Here is a 21,080-nt window from a genome sequence, read left to right as displayed (position 1 = left end):
CGTGTTTCTGCCTCTCGCCCTGGTAACACACACTCGGCTAAGTCTCTAACTTCTACACCTAATAGGCTGCTTAATGTCTAAAACAAAACTTGAATGCGCACGCTGGCTTTCTGAATGTGACAGAAACGTTTTCTCTCGCAAATTTAAGCTGTGCTCTATGATAAAATGAGAGTGATGATAAAAGGGAGAATGGGCAGTGCCGCCTCTTGCGGCGTGGGTGGGGCTGACAAGAATAGACTACATTATGCAGTTCATTTAGTTAACAAGTGAAATAATGGGGAAGCGTGCAGTGGGAATGCCGAGAGAAAGGCACAAAACCCTATTGAGAGCTCTCGGCCGCTTACAGCGTAACCGTCACATGGCCGAACCGAGTCCACGGCGACTATTTAAGGAGCTGCTGTGCGCCTTCAGCACCACTTCGCTGTCCACCGTCCAGAGGAGAGCAGCAGGCTGACAACACGAGCGACACAACGACGCGCACGGCTTTCACTGAAACCACAGCCGAGCAACAAGTTTTTTTGCAAACATGCCGAGGTCTTTTCTCGTGGATTCCTTGATTTTAAGGGAGGCCAATGACAAAGGAAATGAGAACAACCCACCTTTATTCCCGTACGCCGTGCACTCGCCGCACCACCCGCACCACGGGCTGCCGGGCTCCTGCCACTCCAGGAAAGCCGGGCTGCTGTGCTTCTGCCCGCTGTGCATGACCGCGTCCCAGCTCCATCCGTCCCCACCGACGCTGCCGCTCCTCAAGGCGTCCTTCCCTCCCTTCAGCTCACAGTACTGCCACTCAGCTCTGTCGAGGCAACACTCGTCCAACAGCGTCAACCTCAGCCACGCACCGGGGATATACCAAGCTGCGTACTCGGTCCCAGACCCGCGGCAGTTCCACTGCATCTCCATCGGTAAGTAGAGGCTGATTTCACCCCGCTTTACCGATGATTTATTCAGTGCACAAAGCCACATTTAATATGTTTTCACAAAACCACAGTGGCTGACTTTCAATTTTATTTTCACAGAAAACAGCAGTGGCAAACTTCAGAGCAGTAAGCGCATGCGCACCGCCTTCACGAGCACACAACTTTTGGAGCTGGAGCGCGAGTTCACCTCCAACATGTACCTCTCCAGACTGAGGCGCATCGAGATCGCCACATACCTGAACTTGTCCGAGAAACAGGTGAAAATCTGGTTCCAGAACCGCAGAGTGAAGCACAAAAAGGAGGGAAAGAGCAGCGGCCAAAGGACTGGCTCACATAACTGCAAATGTTCATCCCTGTCGACGGCCAGATGCTCGGAGGAGGAAGACGATGACATTCCCATATCTCCATCCTCGTCCGAAAAGGAGGACGTGGACCTGTCCGTCTCCCCCTGAACTCACCCCCTGCCTTCACCTCTGAAAGACTTTGGTCCTCATGATTTTGAATACAGCCAAAAAAAAAAGAGAGAGAGACTGATCCGCTTGTGTTCAGATGTTTGTACATAGACAGAGAATATTTAATCAGGGAGTTCCCCTGAATTATTGTATAGCTGTATACATGTTGTACGTTTTGTATGTAGTTTTTTTCTGAAAACGGTCCATTTGTTGTTGCCAATCCGATGAGTATGGTAGGCATATTTGTAAAGAGAAACCCAAATGATTAAAAAAAAAAACAATAGCAACATTGTTTATTGGTATTTTGGGGAAGACAGTATTTTGTATACATGATGAATACTGGTTAGATTCATTCTATGTGGATGGAACTGTGACTTAAATATGGAAAGCTGGGGACAAACTCCCTCACTGTCACACTGCTGAGATCACCCTGAAATTATATCTTCAGTGTAATTGAAAAATATTTATTTATTTAAAAATGTTGATACTTAAATAAAAATATTTCTGAGCGGCAGAAAACGTTGTCGTGTGAGTTGAACGTGTTGGGTCTTTGCGCACGGTGAGTGCGCACGGTGGCGCACGGTCGTATTCGCGGTGCGGAGACTAAAATTGAAAGAAGGATGTTGTGAGAGGGAATCAGATGATGGTAAAATACTGTGTGATAGTGTTTGGTCAAAATGGTCATATGAATTACATCATCACAGACTTTCAACTGTCTCCAACTGCGCTGTGGATGTGGGAACGTGCGTGGAGGTGTAGTGCGTTACTTCAGACCTAAGACTCAGTTCTTTGCCATTCAAAATTTATATTTTAATATTTAGCACATACAGTTAAAGCTGCTGTTCAAGCTATGAGAAAAAGACTGAAAAATGAGTGAGTTTCATATTTTTTTGCTCAAAGAGCCAAAAGGAATTAGGGAAGAACAGGTGTATATTTTTTATTCCCAGCCTGCACTGTTCGGTACAGACAAACAAAATGTGCTTGTGCATCAAAAGAGCACATTAGACACATTAGACACATTAGGCCATATCATATGCGCTGAGGGAGTAAATCAAATGCTCAATAATCTTTATGACTCTGGGGTGATAAAGACATTGTTATGGGGTCCTCTTATGTGCTTTCCCCGGGGGACACTCAGCACACATATCACTGCCTGGTCCTCTGGAGCTCTTTTCACGTCCCATCCCAGCTGAAATGATCCGTCTCGTGTGACTGAGTTAATAATCACCCCGGGTGGATAATGGTGCACCAGCAGTGTGCATATCTTAAGATATCGATCTAACATGAAAATAAATGAGGAAAAGAGCTGGTTTGGTGTCAATGACCCACATTGTTCACGTTGTTATCGCACCAGTGTGATCAGGTTTATTGTCGGTTTTATGAGCTCCAGGTGCGTTATGTACTTCATATAAGCCTCTTCAGCTCAGCCAGTGTTATTCTAAAATAGAAAAACATGATTATTAATTAGCATTTAATTCGATTTTTATGGTAAAAAAAAAAAAAAATTACGAAATTAAATAGCATGCCACGTCAAAAATCAGACACCATTTTCAAAGATAAATTCAGTCTGTGAGGCAAAAATACTTCTTTGGGCTCCTCTTGTGAAAAATAGAATAAAAAGAGTTCATATCTATATTTTACTGCAGTTCAAAAAATATGTCAGTGATTACTAAAACATGTGCAAAAAACACCAAGCTATGAATTTACCATATAGTTCCACTTTTGTTCGCCTATTTTACGCACCGCTACAGCTGCTCTCTGACTGAAGCTTTGGCCCTCAAAACTATATTTATTATTTTTGATCAGGCTTTAAATGGTATTTCCCGTCTTAGAAATGTATCTGTGGACTTTCTTTTTTTAAAGGGAGTAAAAACTGTTCTTAAATTGGGTAGAGCACATTATCTGCATCAGTGTGCCTTTTTTGGATGAGAAGTTTCACTTGTAAACTTTCATTTAATTGTTCACTTAACCATTTTAACAAAACTCTAATATTTGCATTTGTTAAGATATGGGATTAGACCATTTTGTTAATTGCACCATAGAGCCCCATTTTGCTCACAACGTCCTCTGCAAAGCGCCCTTTATCCATTCAATAGCCCGGGGGTATGCGCCCTGGGGGAGCTTATACGCTCGGTGCTCCAAATGCTCAATTTATTTATTCTTAATTTTGTGCCGATCAATTCATTGAAGCAAAAAGGACTACGGTGTCTTTTTAAAAAGAAGAAAAGGGAATTGTGGACGTAACCTTGACGGAGCTGAGGAGAGGGCTCCCCTGACGCTGGAGAGCCGCTTGAGTCAACAGGCGCCCATCTAGCAGACTCGCCCTTGTCTTTATTCTGGCTAATTTTTTATTTACGGCTTTTCTTTGACATGTCTCTTATCTATCAGATTAAAAGAACAGCTTGTAACAAATCAGTCTGCACGATTTACAACAGCATTAAAAGGGGACAAAGGGAGCAGGCAGTCAGTACCTGAGAGTCTGGTAGACGGCGCGGCGCTGCAGCTGATTCGATGGTTTGAAAATACGCACGAAACAAAATACTTGAATCCTGAAAAAGAGCCTTTGTACGTTTCTTTAGAAATCAAGCAATTCTGCATGACAAAGGACAATTAATAAGCCGTCTTTTCACGACCAGCAGCTGGTTTCCCCGTCAAGGAAAGTTGGAAAAAATTCAGACTGAATGCGCGCAAAAGCCCTTTGCGCGCAGACAGCAACCCAAGGTGACCCATTTGGCACAGTTAAAATAACCAAGCCGAGGTAAAAGCGAGGGAACTGTCAAAAACATTTAAGCTGAAATATCTTGAAATTGCAAATCCCTTTATGTGGAGGGACGCTGCCGATGTGGGTTAGTCGTACAAAGGAGGTGGTTAAGTTGGAGAGGCTTTGGAAACGGACACGTGGCTTCTCAATGAGAGCTCTTTTGGACCCGCGTGGCTTGCTGTGGCACTGCACATTCAACTGCTTTAAAGTTATCTCGCTTAATAAGTGCGTGTAGTAAACCCGATATGTTAACCTACCAACTTTAACAAAATAGTTTATAAACTTTTAAACACTTTAGCACATTTATAACGTGTTTGTTTTCTCGTTTTTGAAAGGACAAGTGGCTGCTGCTCCAGACTTCCACACTCGCCTGTACACAGAGTACTGTGTTGTTGTTGGTAAAGGGCAAAGTATTTTCAGTTTTCAAGAACATGTTTTTAATAAGAAATGTATGGTTTAATAACTTTTAACTTTACATTTCATGACTTAATGATGTGTGGTCGCGTTAAGAAGTTTTTCTTTAATCCTCAACTGTACAGCCAGTTGGAAGGAGCTAGTTTATGGACATAAATACATAAATCTGAGCATGGCAAACTTTTAACATTTAATTTTTCCATCAATTTTTCCATATTACATCCACAGTCTGCTGTATACAACATATATTTTTCTCCTATATCCCAGATTTATCCCAACAACTCGACCTGCACCAGAACCTGTTTCAGTTGCTCTGTGTGTTTGTTGCATTTTCTTTTTTTTCTCCTTTTAAAAAGTGGTAAAAGTGGAACAGCAACATGTCTCATTATGGAGCTGTTAGTGCTGACGAAGTGTGTTCAGCCTGCTCAAGTGGCGGGGAAGGAAACCACTCGTCATTGCCTTGAACCGCGACTGTTTTCTGCTGCAACATTTGAACCCATTCAGCTGCATATAATCTGTTTAAGAGCTAATCAGTAATGTAAGATGAAGGACTGGCACGCAGCTTCACTTTGCCTCGGTTCCCCCCTTTCCTCTAATTGAATATTCAACGCGCGCACCGTGCTCTGCTTGCCTTTTTCAGTGTGCCGCTGAGAATACGCCTTTTTAATTCTCGGCCCATACACAATCAAGTGTCAAAGGTCGAGAAATAATGAACTGTGCAGACATGGAAGTAACCTCTGCAAGCGCCGAGGCTGGTCCAAAGTGAATGCTTCTGAATGGGAACTTTGCTCAAAATACTGCATGCGACATTTGGATGAAATTGGTCCACAGTGGAGTTTTTATTAACCATCCTCTGACTGCTGTCACCTGCAGGCTGTCCACATGTGAACGGACCTCAGTTACGGCTGAAAACATGGAGATTTATGTGGTGATAGGCGCAGGTAAACTAAAGACAATTTAAATTCATTTATCATAAGGGTGTATAATAAAGATTTAAATGTAGAATAATTGCATGCAGGATTCTTCCACTTTGCGTTAAGTGTGTATCAGGCTATTTAAAACAAAAACACGTGTTGTGCACCGTGACTTGTGATTCCCACTGTGCAGACTAATCACTGTGGTGCAGCCTCCCTGTGGGAAACTGCAGGCGTCTGAAATGCAAACTGCAGCAGAAGCACTCTGCTCTGAGGTGGTGGATGGACTTGACGGTGTCTTTGCAACATGGAGACATGCACTCAAGTGAAGGGAAGCGGGCGCTGCGCGTATATACGCACACAAAGACAGAGACGCAGCAGCATGGGCTCGCTGCAGCACGCAGCACAGAGCCGCAGTGTTTCCGTCCAAACACTCACATATACACACTCAGAGGTTTACTGTCGCTTCTCGGCCACACTTGAAGCACCTGAAGCACAGAGCGTCTTCAGCGAGTCTCTGTTTAAACCGCAGTTCTGTGGCTTGTTCACGTCCCTCAGAGTGGAGCAGGAGCGTCATCTGGTGGCAAACACAGAGGTAGTCCATCACCATGGGGCTGCACAGCCATGCTATGTGGAACTTCCTGATTAATTACAAATTAAAATAAGATTTCTACACTTAAAACTACTATATTGTATCAAATTAACAAGAGCAAAGTAGCAGGCGTGCAGCTATAGGTCCCACATGCAACTTGGGTGCAGAATCACATGTGATCTCGAAAAGGGCCCCAACCCTCTCGGGGGGCCCCTTGAATGCTCCTCATTCACACAACGGCACCACGGCCTCTTTTATCTCGCCCCTCTCAGTGAGCTGCTGAAGGACTGTATGGAAGTTTTGAAATTCTCTGTCCTCTGGGGAAAAAAATAGCCAATAAGTGCTTTCACCGAGTATTTTAAATACCCCCCAGTGGTTCCACCACGGTTTGTAACAGACGCACTAACCAACAGACAGTCACTCAGACCAGGACTGAAATTAGACACACACACGTTACAAGTTAAAGTTACACTGCTAAATCGGCAGCCAGAGATCTGAACTTAGGGAAAACGCTATAATCAATAAGGAAACCCACATTTGATGAGACCTATATCTCAATAGATTTTTCCATTATAATTCTGACAAACTCACTGTAATATTAATTTTGGACATAGATGACACTGATGATGCTGGACTCATGGTCCCTAAACCCTGGTAATAAATACACAGAGTGGTCTAAAGAGCTGCTGTACATCTTTTCGTCAAAGTAGAAACTGTAATTATATAAATAAAACCTAGCAAGTACAGTTAGTATGAATGTTACTGCTTGGGACTGTATATTTTAATAATTTGTATATTTGTATACTGTATAAGGAGATCTTAACAGAGAAAAATGACTTTCATAACTTTTTATTCTCATAACTTTTTGATGTAACAAAACTCAAGTGTCTTATGTACATTACTTCAGACAAACTTCCATCATCTCACAATGAAGGCAAAACTCTTGTCTTGTAATTCTCAATGTCTGTGTTCTTCCAAAGAATACACACTGTTCAGTCATTCTCACTATCAACATGTATACAAAAGTTACAAAACAAATAATAAAAAACACCGATTGAAATCTCCATTAACATCCAAACATTTCCTGATTAACACTGTAATCATTCATCCAATCCAAACTACAGTATAAAACACTGAAACTTCAGCGACATCCGTATCAAAATACTGTAATATCCTTTAAACAGCCCAGCTATGTTACATGGATGTTCACCCAAAATTAGCACAAAAGTTAATTATATCAGATGCAAAGAAAAAAGACACAAACCTGGAGATACCATCTATGATCTGACTTTGACTCAAAGCACCATCAAGGTCCAAACTTACTGAATAGTCAGACAAGCAGCTCCAGGATTTTACCTTTGACAACATCATTCCTCATTTGTACAATGCTGGCTTATCATTATTGTCAAAAAAAAACAAAGTAGAAAACTGCCATAAAATACATTAAAGTCCTTCTGTGAGTAAATACTATTAATTAAGCTTCTGATATACTCAAATCAGAAAGATTTTGTTTTAAATATTAGTTTAAAAAAATACACTGACATCAGCTTATCACAGAGGCAATAGATACATACAGTATAATGCGTCATAGGTATCAAGTTTACTTTAGTAATTGAGATAAATAAACATCTTCATCTACATGATCATATGCAGGGCTGTTAAACAGTTTCATTGTCAGATCTTCAGCTTTTTACTTGTTGTTAACCTTCACTGTACACTTCCTGTATCCAAAGTCTTAACATTCAGACGTGAAGAAGTCAGAATGAATGTATGAGTGTTGGCTGCTGATGTGTAGAAAAAAAGAAAAGAAAAAAAAGTAGGTTCAGTGTAAAGTTGGAACTGATTCAACATATCAGTCATCTTCAGTAATTGGAGCTTGCTTAATCCATGATAACTGATTAAACCTCATTCAAAACAAGTGTGAGATATGGTTGAGACCAGTGATGGAAAGTAACTAGATTTACCCAAGAGCTGGATTTGAGGTTTTCTTGAGTATTTACATACATTTTCACTCCACTACATTTTAGAGGGGAATACTGTACTTTTCACTACATTTATTGGACAGTGGCTAGTTCTTTCTTTGTATGTTAACATCACATATTGAAGAAATTCCCAAAATATGAAAACCCTCTTCATGTGTTGTTGAATTTTTTTTCTTTGCATTTTAAACTTGACCTCATTATACGTGTAGCTATTCCAAACCCTAACTAACCCGAACCCTAAACCTCTGAACAAAAGCTATTAAGAGGCTTAAGTGCAAGATTTAGATTTTTTTATTACTACACTTCATTTTCTTTGACATGTAGTTTAAAGTCTGGCAGTCTTTCCTTCTATCACAAATGGCAGCAGTTGATTTGTTTGTTTTATTTCTCAGAAGATCAGACAGTGATGCACTGTAGTACCACATATAGTGGATGAAAGGGTCGCATTTGAATCTCATATCTCAGATATACAGTAGTCTAACTCACTAACACAAATTTTGTGCAAAAACGTGACAGTCACTGGTTCCAACTTCTCATATTTGAATATCTGTTGTTTTTACATCTACAATGGTAAACAAAGCCTAAATATGTTTGGGTTTGAACTGAAACAATATATTTTTATTACTATCATTAGCTCTACTAAACAATCAGCAAATCAATGGATAATAAAAAATAAAAAAAACTGTGAAAAAATAATTGCTCCATTGGCTCTCACATACAACACTGGCTTCCAAAACTCTTTCTAAAATACTTCATTATTTTTGCATAAAGAATCAGTATTTCAACCATGACTTCATCCCTCAAGAAATGCTTGAATCATAGCAAACAAAAGCCTCTTTTTTTCCAACAGGCTATCAAATCACCTTCCTTTTACTTTCAACAACAAGTTTCCTAATATTCTGTATCTATTTACGGACACCCATTCTTATAATTGCTGCACCTCCAGTCACTCGATCTGCCTGTGGCTCCTGCTGTCAAATATCATCGACCTCCTCTGCGGTTGGTAGAAGCAGCTGGTCGATGTTTCCAGTCTCTGTCCACTTTTGGGAATAGTCATTTTGTTTTGAAGAGAGATCCCTTCCGCCGTCCTGAAGTTCTCCGCCATCTCTTTAGAAAACACATTAGCTGATGTGTCATTCAGGCTCTTGATGGATGAAAGGAGCTTGCCGTCATCTCCTGATGGTGGGTAGTCCATGATGGGAAAAGGTGGACTGAGCAGGATGAGACTTTGAGGTCTCTGCCTGTTCCTAAAGGACGGCCTTTGGAGAATGTTCCCTCTGTTGGGTCTTGGACAATCTACAAACACTTCCAGACTGGGAGTGTGTCTCCTTGTTATGACTGGCAGTTCTGGAGTAGATGTGGTTTTCACAGACTCTGCAGATTTCTCAACATTTGGGTGTTTTTGGTGTTTGGGGGCCGGCTCTTTATTCTCTAGCTCCTCCTTTAGGTCTGACATCACCTGAGGAGGTGCAGCGTTGCTCTTCTCTGTGCTCGGTTTAGGACTTTCCTTCTCTTGTTCCTTCGTTGCATCAAAATCCTTCTCGTGTCTGGAGTGAGGTATCTGACTGTACTGCACCTTTGGAGGGATGACCGGCACCGCTTTGGCCTGGCATGTTTTTATCATGAAGGCCGTTCGCACCGACGACACACTCACCGGGGCTGAATTCCGGCGTAGAGGTGCCTGCCTGTCACTCAGAAACAACTCCAACTCTGAGGGCAGCCCGTTGTTCACTTTCCCAGAAGAGGTTAGTAATCCTCTCTGACAAGACGAAAACTCTGACGAATTACAGTTTTGCTGATTGGAAATGTCTCTGATGCATCTATACCCCAGGTCTAAGTTCAGAGAATATGGCCTGTGCTTAGAAAAGCAGTTTTCCTCTCTTCTCTCTGGACCAGCTGCCTCGTAAGACATCTGTCTGTGAAACCTATGAGATGACACTGTATTCTTCTGTTTAGTTGCATTGCATTTTCCTGTGTGAGGTTGCGTTGTGTTATTGTTGCTCATGTTGACCCGTGTGGGTGCAGACGGCAGATACATCCATTTAGTTTCTTTAGTAGACGTTTGAGGAATGTTTCCGGAGAAGCGTTCAGTGCTCTTCACGGCGGGTTGTTTGTTATTATCAACTGAAGGAGGAGAAAAATTCTTCCCCTCCTCTGGGCTCGAAGTGTCCACACGAGAGCCGAAGGGTGACAGCTGGTTAAACAACTCCTCCACGTCAGGTGAGTGGAGAGGACTGGTAACCCACTGCTTGGTGGAGCTAAGATCCTCCCAGGGCTCCACCAAATCCAGCTCCTCTGAGTTTCCTCCACATCCTTCTTCGTCGTCAAGGTGTGGCAGCTCCAAGGCTCGACGTCGCTCCTGCAGACACACCGACAGCCTCTGAATGGCCTCCAGCTCAGGAATCGCACTCTTCTTTGCTCCATCGCAGGAGATTTTTTTGTTGTCTTGAGGAATTTCATGTTTCTGGGACATCTTAGCATCATCTACTCCTGAGAAGCCTCCGATAGTTGGAGAATTCTCTGCTGCCAAAGGATCCATGACTTGATCTAAACACGTTTCCTTTAAATTGAGATGGAGTCTCTTGGTGTAAGCTGGTCCATCTTTGTTCAAGGGTGTCAATTTTGGATGAAGTTTTTCCCCTCTCTCATTCACCATATCAGCAGGACAGGCCTTTTCTGTGCTTCCACCATTGATTGCATCAAAGTTTTTGTGAAGAGAGAATAAGATATCTGACTCTGACGGTTGTTTCTTTGCAGCGCCTGATCCAGTGGTGATTAGGTGATCACTTAGAGAGGTATTTGAAGACTGCTCCCTACATAACAAAGACAGGGACGGAGAACTGCGGCTTCGCTTTGACTTAACATCCATCGTCAACTTTGCGCCCTCAGAAATGCTCCGGGAGCTGAAAACGGGTCTAAACGTCTCGTCCAGCAGGTCTATTTCTGGTTCAGTTATCTTCAGTTCTTGGTGGAGGTCAGGCCACAGCTCTTTCCCAGTAGAACTTTCCTTGTGCTGAGAAAGAACAGACAATAAACAAGATTAAATATAAACAAAATAATTTCTACAACATAATCATCCTGATGTGCTATGAGCAGTATTCACCCTTGTGTTGCCTTTTGAAATTTGAATAATATACACCTCAGAAAGTCCAAACAAATGTGTGTTTTCGCACTCTAAAGCAAAAGTACTTGGATTCAGAAGACTATGCACCTGTAAATTCCAATGATTCAACTTAATTTGACTTTGACAGACCAGCGAGGTCATAAACAACTGACCAAATATTGATGTGGACTTTGTTTTTGACTCTACTTATGGTGTTTTAAGTTCTTTCAATTCAATTCAATTCAATTCAATTTATTTGAAGTGGGACAGTGCAAGTTCATGAACGAAACATAAAATCGTAAACAAGCCGGATTGTAGCCACAGGCTAATTTCCATCCGTTGTCCCATACTTGTCTTTGAACTGTCTTATTCTGCGGCAGTGGTGGTACCAACAGCTTAACAGCAAATTATTTACCAGTTGTAAAGCTATGGGCTGCTTTTGCGGTTCTTTTCCAGGAGATGGCGCTGCATCTTTGCCTTCTCTTGCATTTGCAAGGGACGGCGGTTCCAGTTCAGAAGTGTTCATCCCTGCTCGACCCTCTGGCAAAGGTTCTTTGCTTGTATCTGAGAAAGTAACATATTTAAGATAGTTTTCAGTACATCTGATAACATGTTTAATCTGAACAAGGCGTTTTAAAATGTGATTAAGGGAGATGTAGTCACCCTCCGGCGGTGCTCTAGAAGTTGGCTCCTCTGTATTTTTCTTTTCTGCTCCTTCCTGCTTCTTTGGTTCCAGTTGAGGGAAAGTGTTGCTCTTTCCACTGCTGTTGCTCTGCTCCGAGGTCTCTTTGCAGGGTTTCAGAGTTGCTGCTTTTTCTTTGGCAGGCCCTCTGCATGGTGTGCTGTTAGAGCTGATAACGGCTGACACCCGCAGGGGTACAGACACAGCAAAAGGCTCAGATATGTTCACGGCTCGACGCTGATGTCTCGGCGAAGACTCCAGCGGGAAGAAGCTTCCAGGAAAGGAAGGCCGAGACGAGCTGTTGTGGGAGGAGCCCGAGTACAACATCCTCCTATTTTTAGGAGACGTGGGTTTGTAGCCACTGAGGTCATCACCTTTGAACACCTTCAGTTGCTCTGGCAGTGTTTTATGGGGGGTTGCAGAAGCACCTGGTGACTCCTTTTGGTTCATGCTGGAGCTCCAACCACCTGCCGCCCCGCCATCTCTCTTCCCTTTAAACTCCCAGCTTTGGTCATGTTCGCTCAGGTCATAGAGCGAGTCAGATCCCAGTGTTCTGGATTTTACATCTGCAGCAAAAATGCCGCCGGGTCCACCAGCTGGACTGTTTCCTGTTCTGTCATCATCTGTGTGATAAATATAACGGGTGATGAATAAAACATGTGAAAAACATCGGCTCATAGTAGCAGATGCAACAAAACCATTTTAGAACAAGCAAAGACGATGCTTAAATGACATTTTTCATGCACATTTATATATATCAAGGTTTCATCCCCACCTGTTGGTAAGGAGCACAGGGACTCCATGCTCCTGGATGGACGCAGAGCTGCCTTCTCTGTGGAAAAAGTTCCAGTCATTTTATCTCACAATCATAGAACAAACAATTAAAGTGAATAAAGTCCTGAAGTCTGAATGACAGTCTTCATAACATGGAAATGGTCTTGAGTAGGTTTGATTTCACCCTCAGTTTGCTTAATTTCACTAACTTGACTGACCTGCAGAGGTGGCACTGTGTAGTATTTCTCAAAAGAAAAGAAAAATGCAAATATGAAAGAAAGAAACCACCTCTGCAGAATTTTAGTTTTCCAATCCTGGGAATCACCTATGGACTCTTTACATTATTCTTAAACCATCTTGGGTGGGTGACTAATCTAAAATAGTCTGTGCCACTGAAACATGCAGCCTTTTCTATAAGTGCAGAAAACCCTTTCAGACATTTAATGATGAGAAAAAGAGAAACAAGTCTGTTTCTCTTTTTGGGGGGGATTTGGAGTGCATATTCACAGTGGACTATCTGCAGGAACTACATAGTACACTTATGAGATCTCTTGTGCATGGGTGATCTTTCCTGTTTAGCATTTACCTGTCATTCCCTGTGCTCTTATGAACACACTACCGTTCCGGCTCAGTTTTCCCTTCGAGTCCACCGACCTTCCCAGGTTGAAGATGGACTTCCACTTCTTAGATTTTCCAGAAAACTTTCTCCTAAACAACAAATAACAGTGGTTAACTCTAGTGCTTGTTCTGGCAGCAATGAATACAGTGGTCATATGTGCATCAAACACATGTTAATTATACTCAATGGGAGGCAATAGATTAATTTCTAAACCTGTCGTACTTGCTGTCTGATATGTCTATGACAGTGTGGTAGAGCGTGGCAGTGCTGGTATCAGGAAGACTGTTCTCCCGCTGACGTTCTTTATGAACAGGATGGTTTGGACTTAGGGAACGAGCCTGAGCTTCTTCCAGACTCATCAGTTTCATCGGCCCACACTGGCCACTGATAGGGAGAGTGGCGTACTTCTCCCCACACATGTGACTTGGTCCTGCAGAAGTGGAATAAGTCAGTTTTAGATACATGATGTTATAAAAAGATGTAATAATTTTGACATATGTCACCACTTTTATGTCATACCTTCTTTGGGTTTGATTTGTGCTGGACCGCTGCTGAAGATCTGATCTGTGTGGTTTAGAATAAACTCAACCACAGACTGTTGTATCCGAACCTCCTGGAAAGCCATGTCTCCATTACCAGATGAAGATTCAATGTTTTTAGATCTAAAACAGTAAGAGATGAAGATAAGAGAAGATGAAATCTTTTTCTTCTTCTTTTTCTTTGCATATTTCCCAAAACAGCCATTGAAAAAGAATTAAATAGCATAAAAAGTCACTAATTCCCATGTGTTGTAAAAACATCTCCACTTTTCTTTCAGCAACAACTGATAAAATATGTATATTTTTATGTGAGGGAAGTATTTGAAGTATGTCCATTAAACAAAACTCACCTTAGGAGATTTGGAGCCCACACCAGAGCCAGGTTACGTGTGTGCATGTTTGTCTTTGTGCTTAAGGTGGCGAGGTGGGCCAAGTGCTTGGTGAGGTACTCCAGAGTCCTGAAGACAGTTGTTAAACACTTTATTATGACATTAATAGTGAGTATGAGCAAACAGGATAGTCGGTTGGACAGTGGTTGAGAATAAAAAGAGCTTAGGGAAAGAAGTTCACCTGAAGTGAGGGACTGGCAGTTCTTTGATGACCCTCTGAACGTATAAAAGTCTCTCATGTTCTCCCTGGACTGAGACCACATCCTGCATGTAAAACAGACACATATCCATATTCACATCTAAGGCCGGTGAAAAGGATTTCAAAATTTGGATGATTGATCACTGTGCCCTACAGGCATGTTTATCAGTATTTAATTTTGGGTTCATCATCATGTTTTAGGAAACTTTCCACAAGAAAATCAGTTCACAATCAATGTATTGATGAACTTCAGAGTAACGCCATGTTTGCTCTGCATAGTCCTTCTGACCTCCACCTACCATCCAGCTTTCCCTGCAGAACAAATGTGGACAGACATGCTGGAGAGCGTGCAGTCAAACTAATGGATTTGAGGCCCGAACAGCTGTTGCATTTGTTAGTCATGTGTGCGGTCGTCCAAATGTGCTCGTGTGCGGTCTTGTGCTATTGTCCAAAAAGGCCACAATCTACAGCAAAGTGTCAGATCTAATAGATGTGGAAATGAAAACATTGGGGTCGTTCAGTGTGCAAGGCATCTAGAGATTTAAGAATGAGTTAATTCTCTCTGAGATAACAAGGGAGTTTTACTATTAAGCAACTGGAGTTTTGTTTTTCTTCATCTTGTGCCATTTGTGGAACTGAGTTTTCCGAAAACACTGGACTGCTGGAGTTTTTCGGGCGTGAGCAGTAAGAGATGTAGGAATGCCAAGGTATGCAAATGGCCCGTCAAGGTACACAGAAAGCTACACAGAGAGCATGAACCAGGTCTTACAGTTTGGTATTCCTGTTCCCCTCTGGCCTGCTCCTGTTTAAAGTCTCTCACATCTGCAGTTCACCCAGAAAATGAAGCCACACACGGTTTCTCTTTGGTATTTAAATAAATAATGTGTCATCCCAGTTTTGGCCACACAGGAGGCCATATAGGATCTCATTGTGCTCTGAAGGTTTTGCTTTTGATTTGTAACAATCTCTCTCTGTGATCCAGAAGGGCTGGAAATAAACTGTTTTCATCCTAACATCAAGCTCCTCGGTTGAATAATGCAGAGCAACAAAACTGTTATTTGTCAGGACGGCCTTGCAACAGGCTAGACCACAAAAAACACAAACATAACACACATGAAAGCTTAAACATAAACAGTCTTTCAGTTTCATAAGACTTTCTGTTACAATATATGCAGGCTCATCTTATATAATGATAATAAATCACACTTTCTGTTTATGTATTGCACTCTAGTCTCCAGGGAAGAGATGAAAACAGTAGATCAATAGTGAGTCAGAGAGATGAAGTCACGCTCATGTGGTTTGTATAGTGCTGACACAAATATACAGAGGTGTCATGTGGAGTAAATACTGCTTATTGACCTCTAATGTTGTGGTTATTATTCTCCATGTAACTGAGGATTGAGAATCAGGCTGATGTAAAAACCATCAGATGTTTCACAAAACTGCAAAGGTGACTTGAATGTACTCACGGTGAATTTGCTGTATAGCTCATACGTGAGCAGAGGATTGGGTAGCTCCCTGAAGTACAGCTTACATAAGGAACCCACACAGTGGATGTCCTGGAGGTACACTTCCTTTGTAAGGTCAGGGCACGCCTCAGAGCAGAATTCCTGCCTGCACACACAGCACACACACACACACACACACACACACACAAAACACACACGCACACACACACGTAGCTGAATGCTTTGATTGTTTAAAACGCCTGCTAACTACTACTGTTGCAGTATTGAAAGCTATCTGGTTGGCTGACATTGTGAAGAAATAAATAAACAGCATAAAGACACCAAACAGGCTCAGTCCTGGTCTGAGAGAACAATAATATATAAATTAAATATACCATGACATTTTATTTAGTCTTCATGGAAGAATAATGAGATGGAACCAATTTTATGGACGTAATTTGAGATAACAGTATTAGATTTAGCGGAGCATCAATTTTTACTGAATAACTGGAACATCTCCATTCTCCAAACAGGATGTACAGTACAGAGTTCATACATACAATACATAGATTGTAGTCCAGGATTTTAAACCCACATGCGTCATTACAAAAATCATTCTTTTTAATTAGTATCATCCTGTGTATAATACTTTCAATGACCTGGGGGGTGGGGGGGGGGGGGGTTGCTGCCTCATGAAGCTGCTACTGGAGTTTCCACTGGTGTGGAGCTGAGGGAATGGACTAGTAACAACCAAACGTCTTGCACGAGTACCTGAGACGCTGGATATTTGAGGTGACCCCCGACAGTCTGTAGATCCCGTCCACAATCCCATGCTCCTCGATAAACTCTGCACAATTCTTCAGAACCTGAGGAACTGGAGACAATGAATAGTGTTAGTCACTATCTGCTTGGGAAACATGTCAGAGAATCGTCATACATGAATTTTTCAGCCTCTTTACTCTGCACATTATGCACGTTGGACTTGATCATGATCACTGGATCATGTGAAATCTTAAAAGTACGGGGAGAAGGAAATGGTTTTAAATGTAACGCTCCAGTGGGAACAATGCACACAAGGTTGACTTCATGGTATGGGTTTGCTCCACCATGGCTCTTTTCTATTCCTTAGGGCCGCTGATTGTAGGTGGACTTTGACAGGAAGTTAAAAATGGTTTGTTTGTTTCAAAGGAAGGTTGACACACCCAGTCCTTGTAGCTGGTATTACTTACGACATTTCCTCTAATAGAAAATGGCTTTTGAAATGTTACCACTGACCTACACAGCTTTCTCAGCTCCAGTACATCACCTTCTGTAAACAACCATGTTTGGCCACGCTTTTTAAAACATCTCAGTAGAGTCAGTTGTGGCTTTGCTGTGTGTCTTAACTCACATGCTCTGATTCGGTCAGACCACAGCTTCCCTTTAGGTAATAATGAAACTTACAATTGGTTTAATATTGGTTAACTTGGAAAAAAATTTGAATCATCATTATCATCTGCAGTTTTTGATGCGCTTATGCTTGGATACGCAAATTGAGATGTGTAAAACTGCAGCGCTAACACAAAAGCTGACATTGTTGTATTTGTCAGTAAGTTGACTTTTTCTTTTTAAGGTAACTTTTTCTCAAAAGCATGAGATCAACAGGCTTTTAACTACAGACACTTGTAAATGAGGAAACATAAAAGGTTGAGTTATCTGAAATATAGTTGGTCTCTGGTTTTTACAGATATTATAAGGTATTGCATGGTTTTAAACCAATGGGTAATGTGAGGTGAGAATGATTTCAACTTGAAATGTGACACATAGTCAGCAGATCAGAGGCGTTTAGTCATTTGTTTCTGTTGCGATGTTCAATGCTCCATTAAATGCTGAAACTGCAGCTGCTGCTGAGTGGTTTGCTTAAAAAAAAACTTGAACAGCCCTGCAGTCTTTCTCTTTTTGTCAGGTTTTGTAAACAGACCTTACAGTAACATTATTGTACGTTGACCTCAGCATTTCACAGTCATGATCAGTTTTTTGTGTGTGAGACAGGAAGTTTGAGGTTCAGACCTTATTAAGTCCATCACAGATTTTTGACTCTTACGCTGATCAATATTTCACTATGAACCTGAAAGTAAACAAACATTAGCGTAACATAACATTGAGTTGGATTTTCAGATGGGTTCAGATGCTAGAAAAGGATTTATCCCAACTCTAACTGTAAACCCACCAGAGTAGAGAACACACCAGGTTCACTTTAATACTCTGCTAAGATATGTATTTTAATGATGACTTTTAAAGTTTCTCATATGAAGCTTAACATCTACTTTTTGTCTCTGTCAATCTGTCAGCAGCTTTCATTGGTTCTCAGCCGCTCTCATTAAAGCCTGTCCACACAATATGTCTGCTGGACATTCATAACAAAGGGGTACGACTCATACCTCCTCCCTCACTTCCTGCCCTGGACGCCCCGCCTTAGTGTGTGTCCAGGTCATCCTTAAAGTTATCCTCAACGCAGCTATTCATATGCCTCTGCACGTGGGAGAATTGTGTTCACTTTTTTTCCCTTTTCTTTTTTACATATCTTTGTGCTTCTAAAAAAAATCACACATGATGGTTGAAAGAAAAGAACAAGACAGATGACATAGAAGAAAGTAAATGGATCATTAAGGGTTGAATATGTAGAAACCTCTCAAACAAACCTGCCCCCACATATTTGGATATTTTAGGACACGTTTTGTTTGATTTTTTTTTCTTGTCTCACTATTTCTCTCGCAACTTTAAGCAACAGCACCGCCTAGCCTTTTGTCAGACACAGAAATAGTCATAGGAACTATAGTCATTGTAGGAAATTAACACAAAAAATGCAAGAGCCACACCCAGAGTCACAAATGACCATTTAATATAGCCAATGGGAGAATGAATGGCCTTCCTAAATGTAAAACATATGTACACCGACAAGTCATATATGTAACCTTTGAACAAAGCCTGTTACCGGTTACATAAAGGCACAGTTTGTCTTTTTTTTGTCTCAATTTCACCACATAATCTGCCAGTAAAGCTTTATAATGACCATGATAATCTGGGAAATGACCAGTAAAGCACAATTTTCATACATAAATGTAATCCTCTGTCAGTACAAGTCTAACAACTGGTGAGGAAATCATGTGTAGTTTGATGATAGCACCTTGTAAAAAAAAAAGTGTTAGATTTCAAAGAAAGCAAAAGAGAAAACTTTACCATCTTGTCCTGAGTTCTGAAGATGTTCTGTTAGGTCACAGCCGAACGCATTTTCACTTCCTTTCTTTTTGGTCTTCTGCTTAGTCCCTTTATTCTTCATGTGGCTCCAGTTAGTCGTCCAGATGGTTAAAACAAAACGATCCTTGAAAGCGCAGCGATTGATCCATATGACCCAGAGGGAAAGGTTGAGTTTGTGGGTCAAAAAAGCAGCCACATAGAAATCCCAGAAATCAGCTCCCAAAACTCTGCATCCGCTCACATTCTGACTAACCACACAGTTGGAGGCTGAGAGCAGAAGTGACGTCACATTTTAAACTTTAAGTCCTTTTAGATTGTCATTATTTCCAGTGATGATCAGACAAAAAAGACCCAATGTTCCTTTTGCTCGGCTGGGACGTGGCAGTCCGCTGCTTTATCTCTGAAAGATTTGCAGAAACAGCATTCGAATCGGTTGGTTTCCTGTTGTTTTTTACCCCCAGCCAGTCTCTCTCTGCTCCTTTTTTATCTCCTCCTCTTTTCCTTCATTCCACACAGTCTCCCTGTGTCACTGGTTTCCCTGTGGCCGAGGAGGCAGACACGTATCAGGAGAGACAGATCCCCACAGGAACATTAGTTCTTACTTTAATTCAGATTTCCCTTCGTGAGATCTATCAAATATTCTGTGTTTAGAGTTGGATTCGTGGCAGCGGTATGGCAAGGATTTTTGAAAATGTCCAGGCTGTGTTAAGGGGAGGGAAGTGAAGTGAGGGGAGGAGAACAGCTGACTTCTGTTTCTCTCCTACTTTAGGAATTACTGACCTCTTTTATCCATTTTTTTTTCATGTGCCCAAACTCGGAGCTAGCGGGAAAGCTGCTCTCTCCCTTCCTGAATGCTCCCAATGTATACAATTTCCTGTGCAAAGAGCCCCAGCTCGAAAACAAAAACAGACGGGTTCTGAAGGAAGAGGGAAGTGGGAGGTGACTGAAGTGAGGGCCTGAAGGGCACAGATGGGAAATGGGGGGAAATTGTGTGTGTGGAGGGGCGGCTGTGGGTGGGTGGATGAGGAGATGGACGACACATGGTTCTCGTTACTAACAGCTACGCATGTCGTCTATTTCTTTTTAACACTTGGCCGCAACTTGAATCGCAAACGCATCATCAGTAAATGCAGTGAGAGTGAAGCGTTGATGTTCATTCGGGAGAGAAATTCATCTTTTCATTTAGAACTCAGAGTAACTGTGTCTCTGCTTCCTGTTTGAGTCAAATCTGATCCAGTTGCATCCCTGCAGTGTCGTGCACTGCCTGAGGAGGATCACCCTGAGTAGTGATGATATATATTCCTCTTATTTTTAGCCATGTTCCCTTTTCACATGGAACATGACAGACGCCAACTCAACTTTCCCAGAAGTGATATTTTAAGACCTAATCATCTACTCCTGCTGCATAACTAGGCTGCAGTAATTTACTGAGTTGTTAACATTTATCTAATTACATTTTCACACCACAACTGTCGGCTGTAAACCTACTGTAAGCAGCCAACAAACAGCCTGTCAAATACAGTATATGTTTGTTGAATAACTGGTTTGGTTTTGGAGCAAACTTTTGATACCAAAGTCAGATATCAGCAGACTCTGGTTCACAAATGTGAAACAATACTAAACCAGGCTGGTTATTAACTCATTGACATACGCGTGCTGTTGTTTCAAAGACACAGATTCCCCCCATAAGATGAAGCAAGAAGTGGAAAGCAGGTGCATCTGATCTAAAATGAATCACAATAATGACCCAAACACAAACTCAGATGATGATGCTGAACAAAACAATGATGCATCATCACCTACAAGTTCTTAACACACAACCAACGGCAACACAACACTTTCTTTGTCTCCCCATTTCCATGTCTATCTCAGCTGTCCTGTCAATTAAAGCGATAGTTCAACATTTTGGCGAACTGGCCCATTGCCATAATCCCTATAGTCATAGCAGCAGGTTCGTTACCTTGTCGGTGGAAGCTATTTTTTAGAATGGCCGAGCAGAGCCGCAAGCTGCTCAGAGCTACGCTACGGAGGCTGATGGGATTTCTTGGTTTTCCT

The 21,080-nt window shown here is 41.8% G+C and overlaps 2 protein-coding genes across 3 annotated transcripts; one reads left to right on the top strand and one right to left on the bottom strand.

The window, feature by feature from the left end:
• Positions 1 to 358: 358 nt before the first annotated feature.
• gsx1 (GS homeobox 1) lies at positions 359 to 1,372 on the top strand (the record flags this gene model as incomplete). Its single annotated transcript, XM_083986330.1, is given in 4 exon segments — positions 359 to 448; positions 450 to 504; positions 507 to 905; positions 1,020 to 1,372. Coding segments are annotated over 4 exon segments (897 nt in total).
• Positions 1,373 to 6,946: 5,574 nt separating this feature from the next.
• On the bottom strand, positions 6,947 to 19,448 carry arhgap31 (Rho GTPase activating protein 31). 2 transcript variants are annotated; one of them, XM_083986730.1, is made up of 13 exons: positions 19,008 to 19,448; positions 16,560 to 16,662; positions 15,810 to 15,954; positions 14,323 to 14,405; positions 14,103 to 14,210; positions 13,733 to 13,875; positions 13,436 to 13,643; positions 13,181 to 13,302; positions 12,596 to 12,652; positions 11,802 to 12,443; positions 11,554 to 11,702; positions 8,976 to 11,048; positions 6,947 to 7,837 (listed from the first exon to the last, which is right to left on the bottom strand). In XM_083986730.1, the coding sequence occupies exons 1-12, from the start codon at positions 19,105 to 19,107 to the stop codon at positions 8,982 to 8,984; spliced, it is 3,927 nt and encodes a 1,308-aa protein (XP_083842856.1). In that variant the 5' UTR covers positions 19,108 to 19,448; the 3' UTR covers positions 6,947 to 7,837; positions 8,976 to 8,981. The 2 variants fall into 2 exon arrangements, with proteins under 2 accessions (XP_083842856.1, XP_083842855.1); XM_083986729.1 differs by having other exon boundaries at positions 6,947 to 11,048.
• Positions 19,449 to 21,080: the final 1,632 nt, after the last annotated feature.

Source organism: Trachurus trachurus (assembly GCF_905171665.1).
Source record: "Trachurus trachurus genome assembly, chromosome: 14".
Taxonomy (NCBI): domain Eukaryota; kingdom Metazoa; phylum Chordata; class Actinopteri; order Carangiformes; family Carangidae; genus Trachurus; species Trachurus trachurus.
Note: the sequence above shows the minus strand (reverse complement) of the source record. Positions and strands in the feature narration are given on the sequence as shown.

What these genes read in the sequence shown, in the direction of transcription:
- arhgap31 (XM_083986729.1), bottom strand. Translation starts at nt 19,107, where the DNA reads ATGAAGAATAAAGGGACTAAGCAGAAGACCAAAAAGAAAGGAAGTGAA. An exon ending in ATAGACATATCAGACAGCAA is followed by an intron (nt 13,303 to 13,435) that starts GTACGACAGGTT and finishes TTTGTTGTTTAG; the next exon opens with GAGAAAGTTTTCTGGAAAAT. An exon ending in CCTGTGCTCCTTACCAACAG is followed by an intron (nt 12,444 to 12,595) that starts GTGGGGATGAAA and finishes TTTATCACACAG; the next exon opens with ATGATGACAGAACAGGAAAC.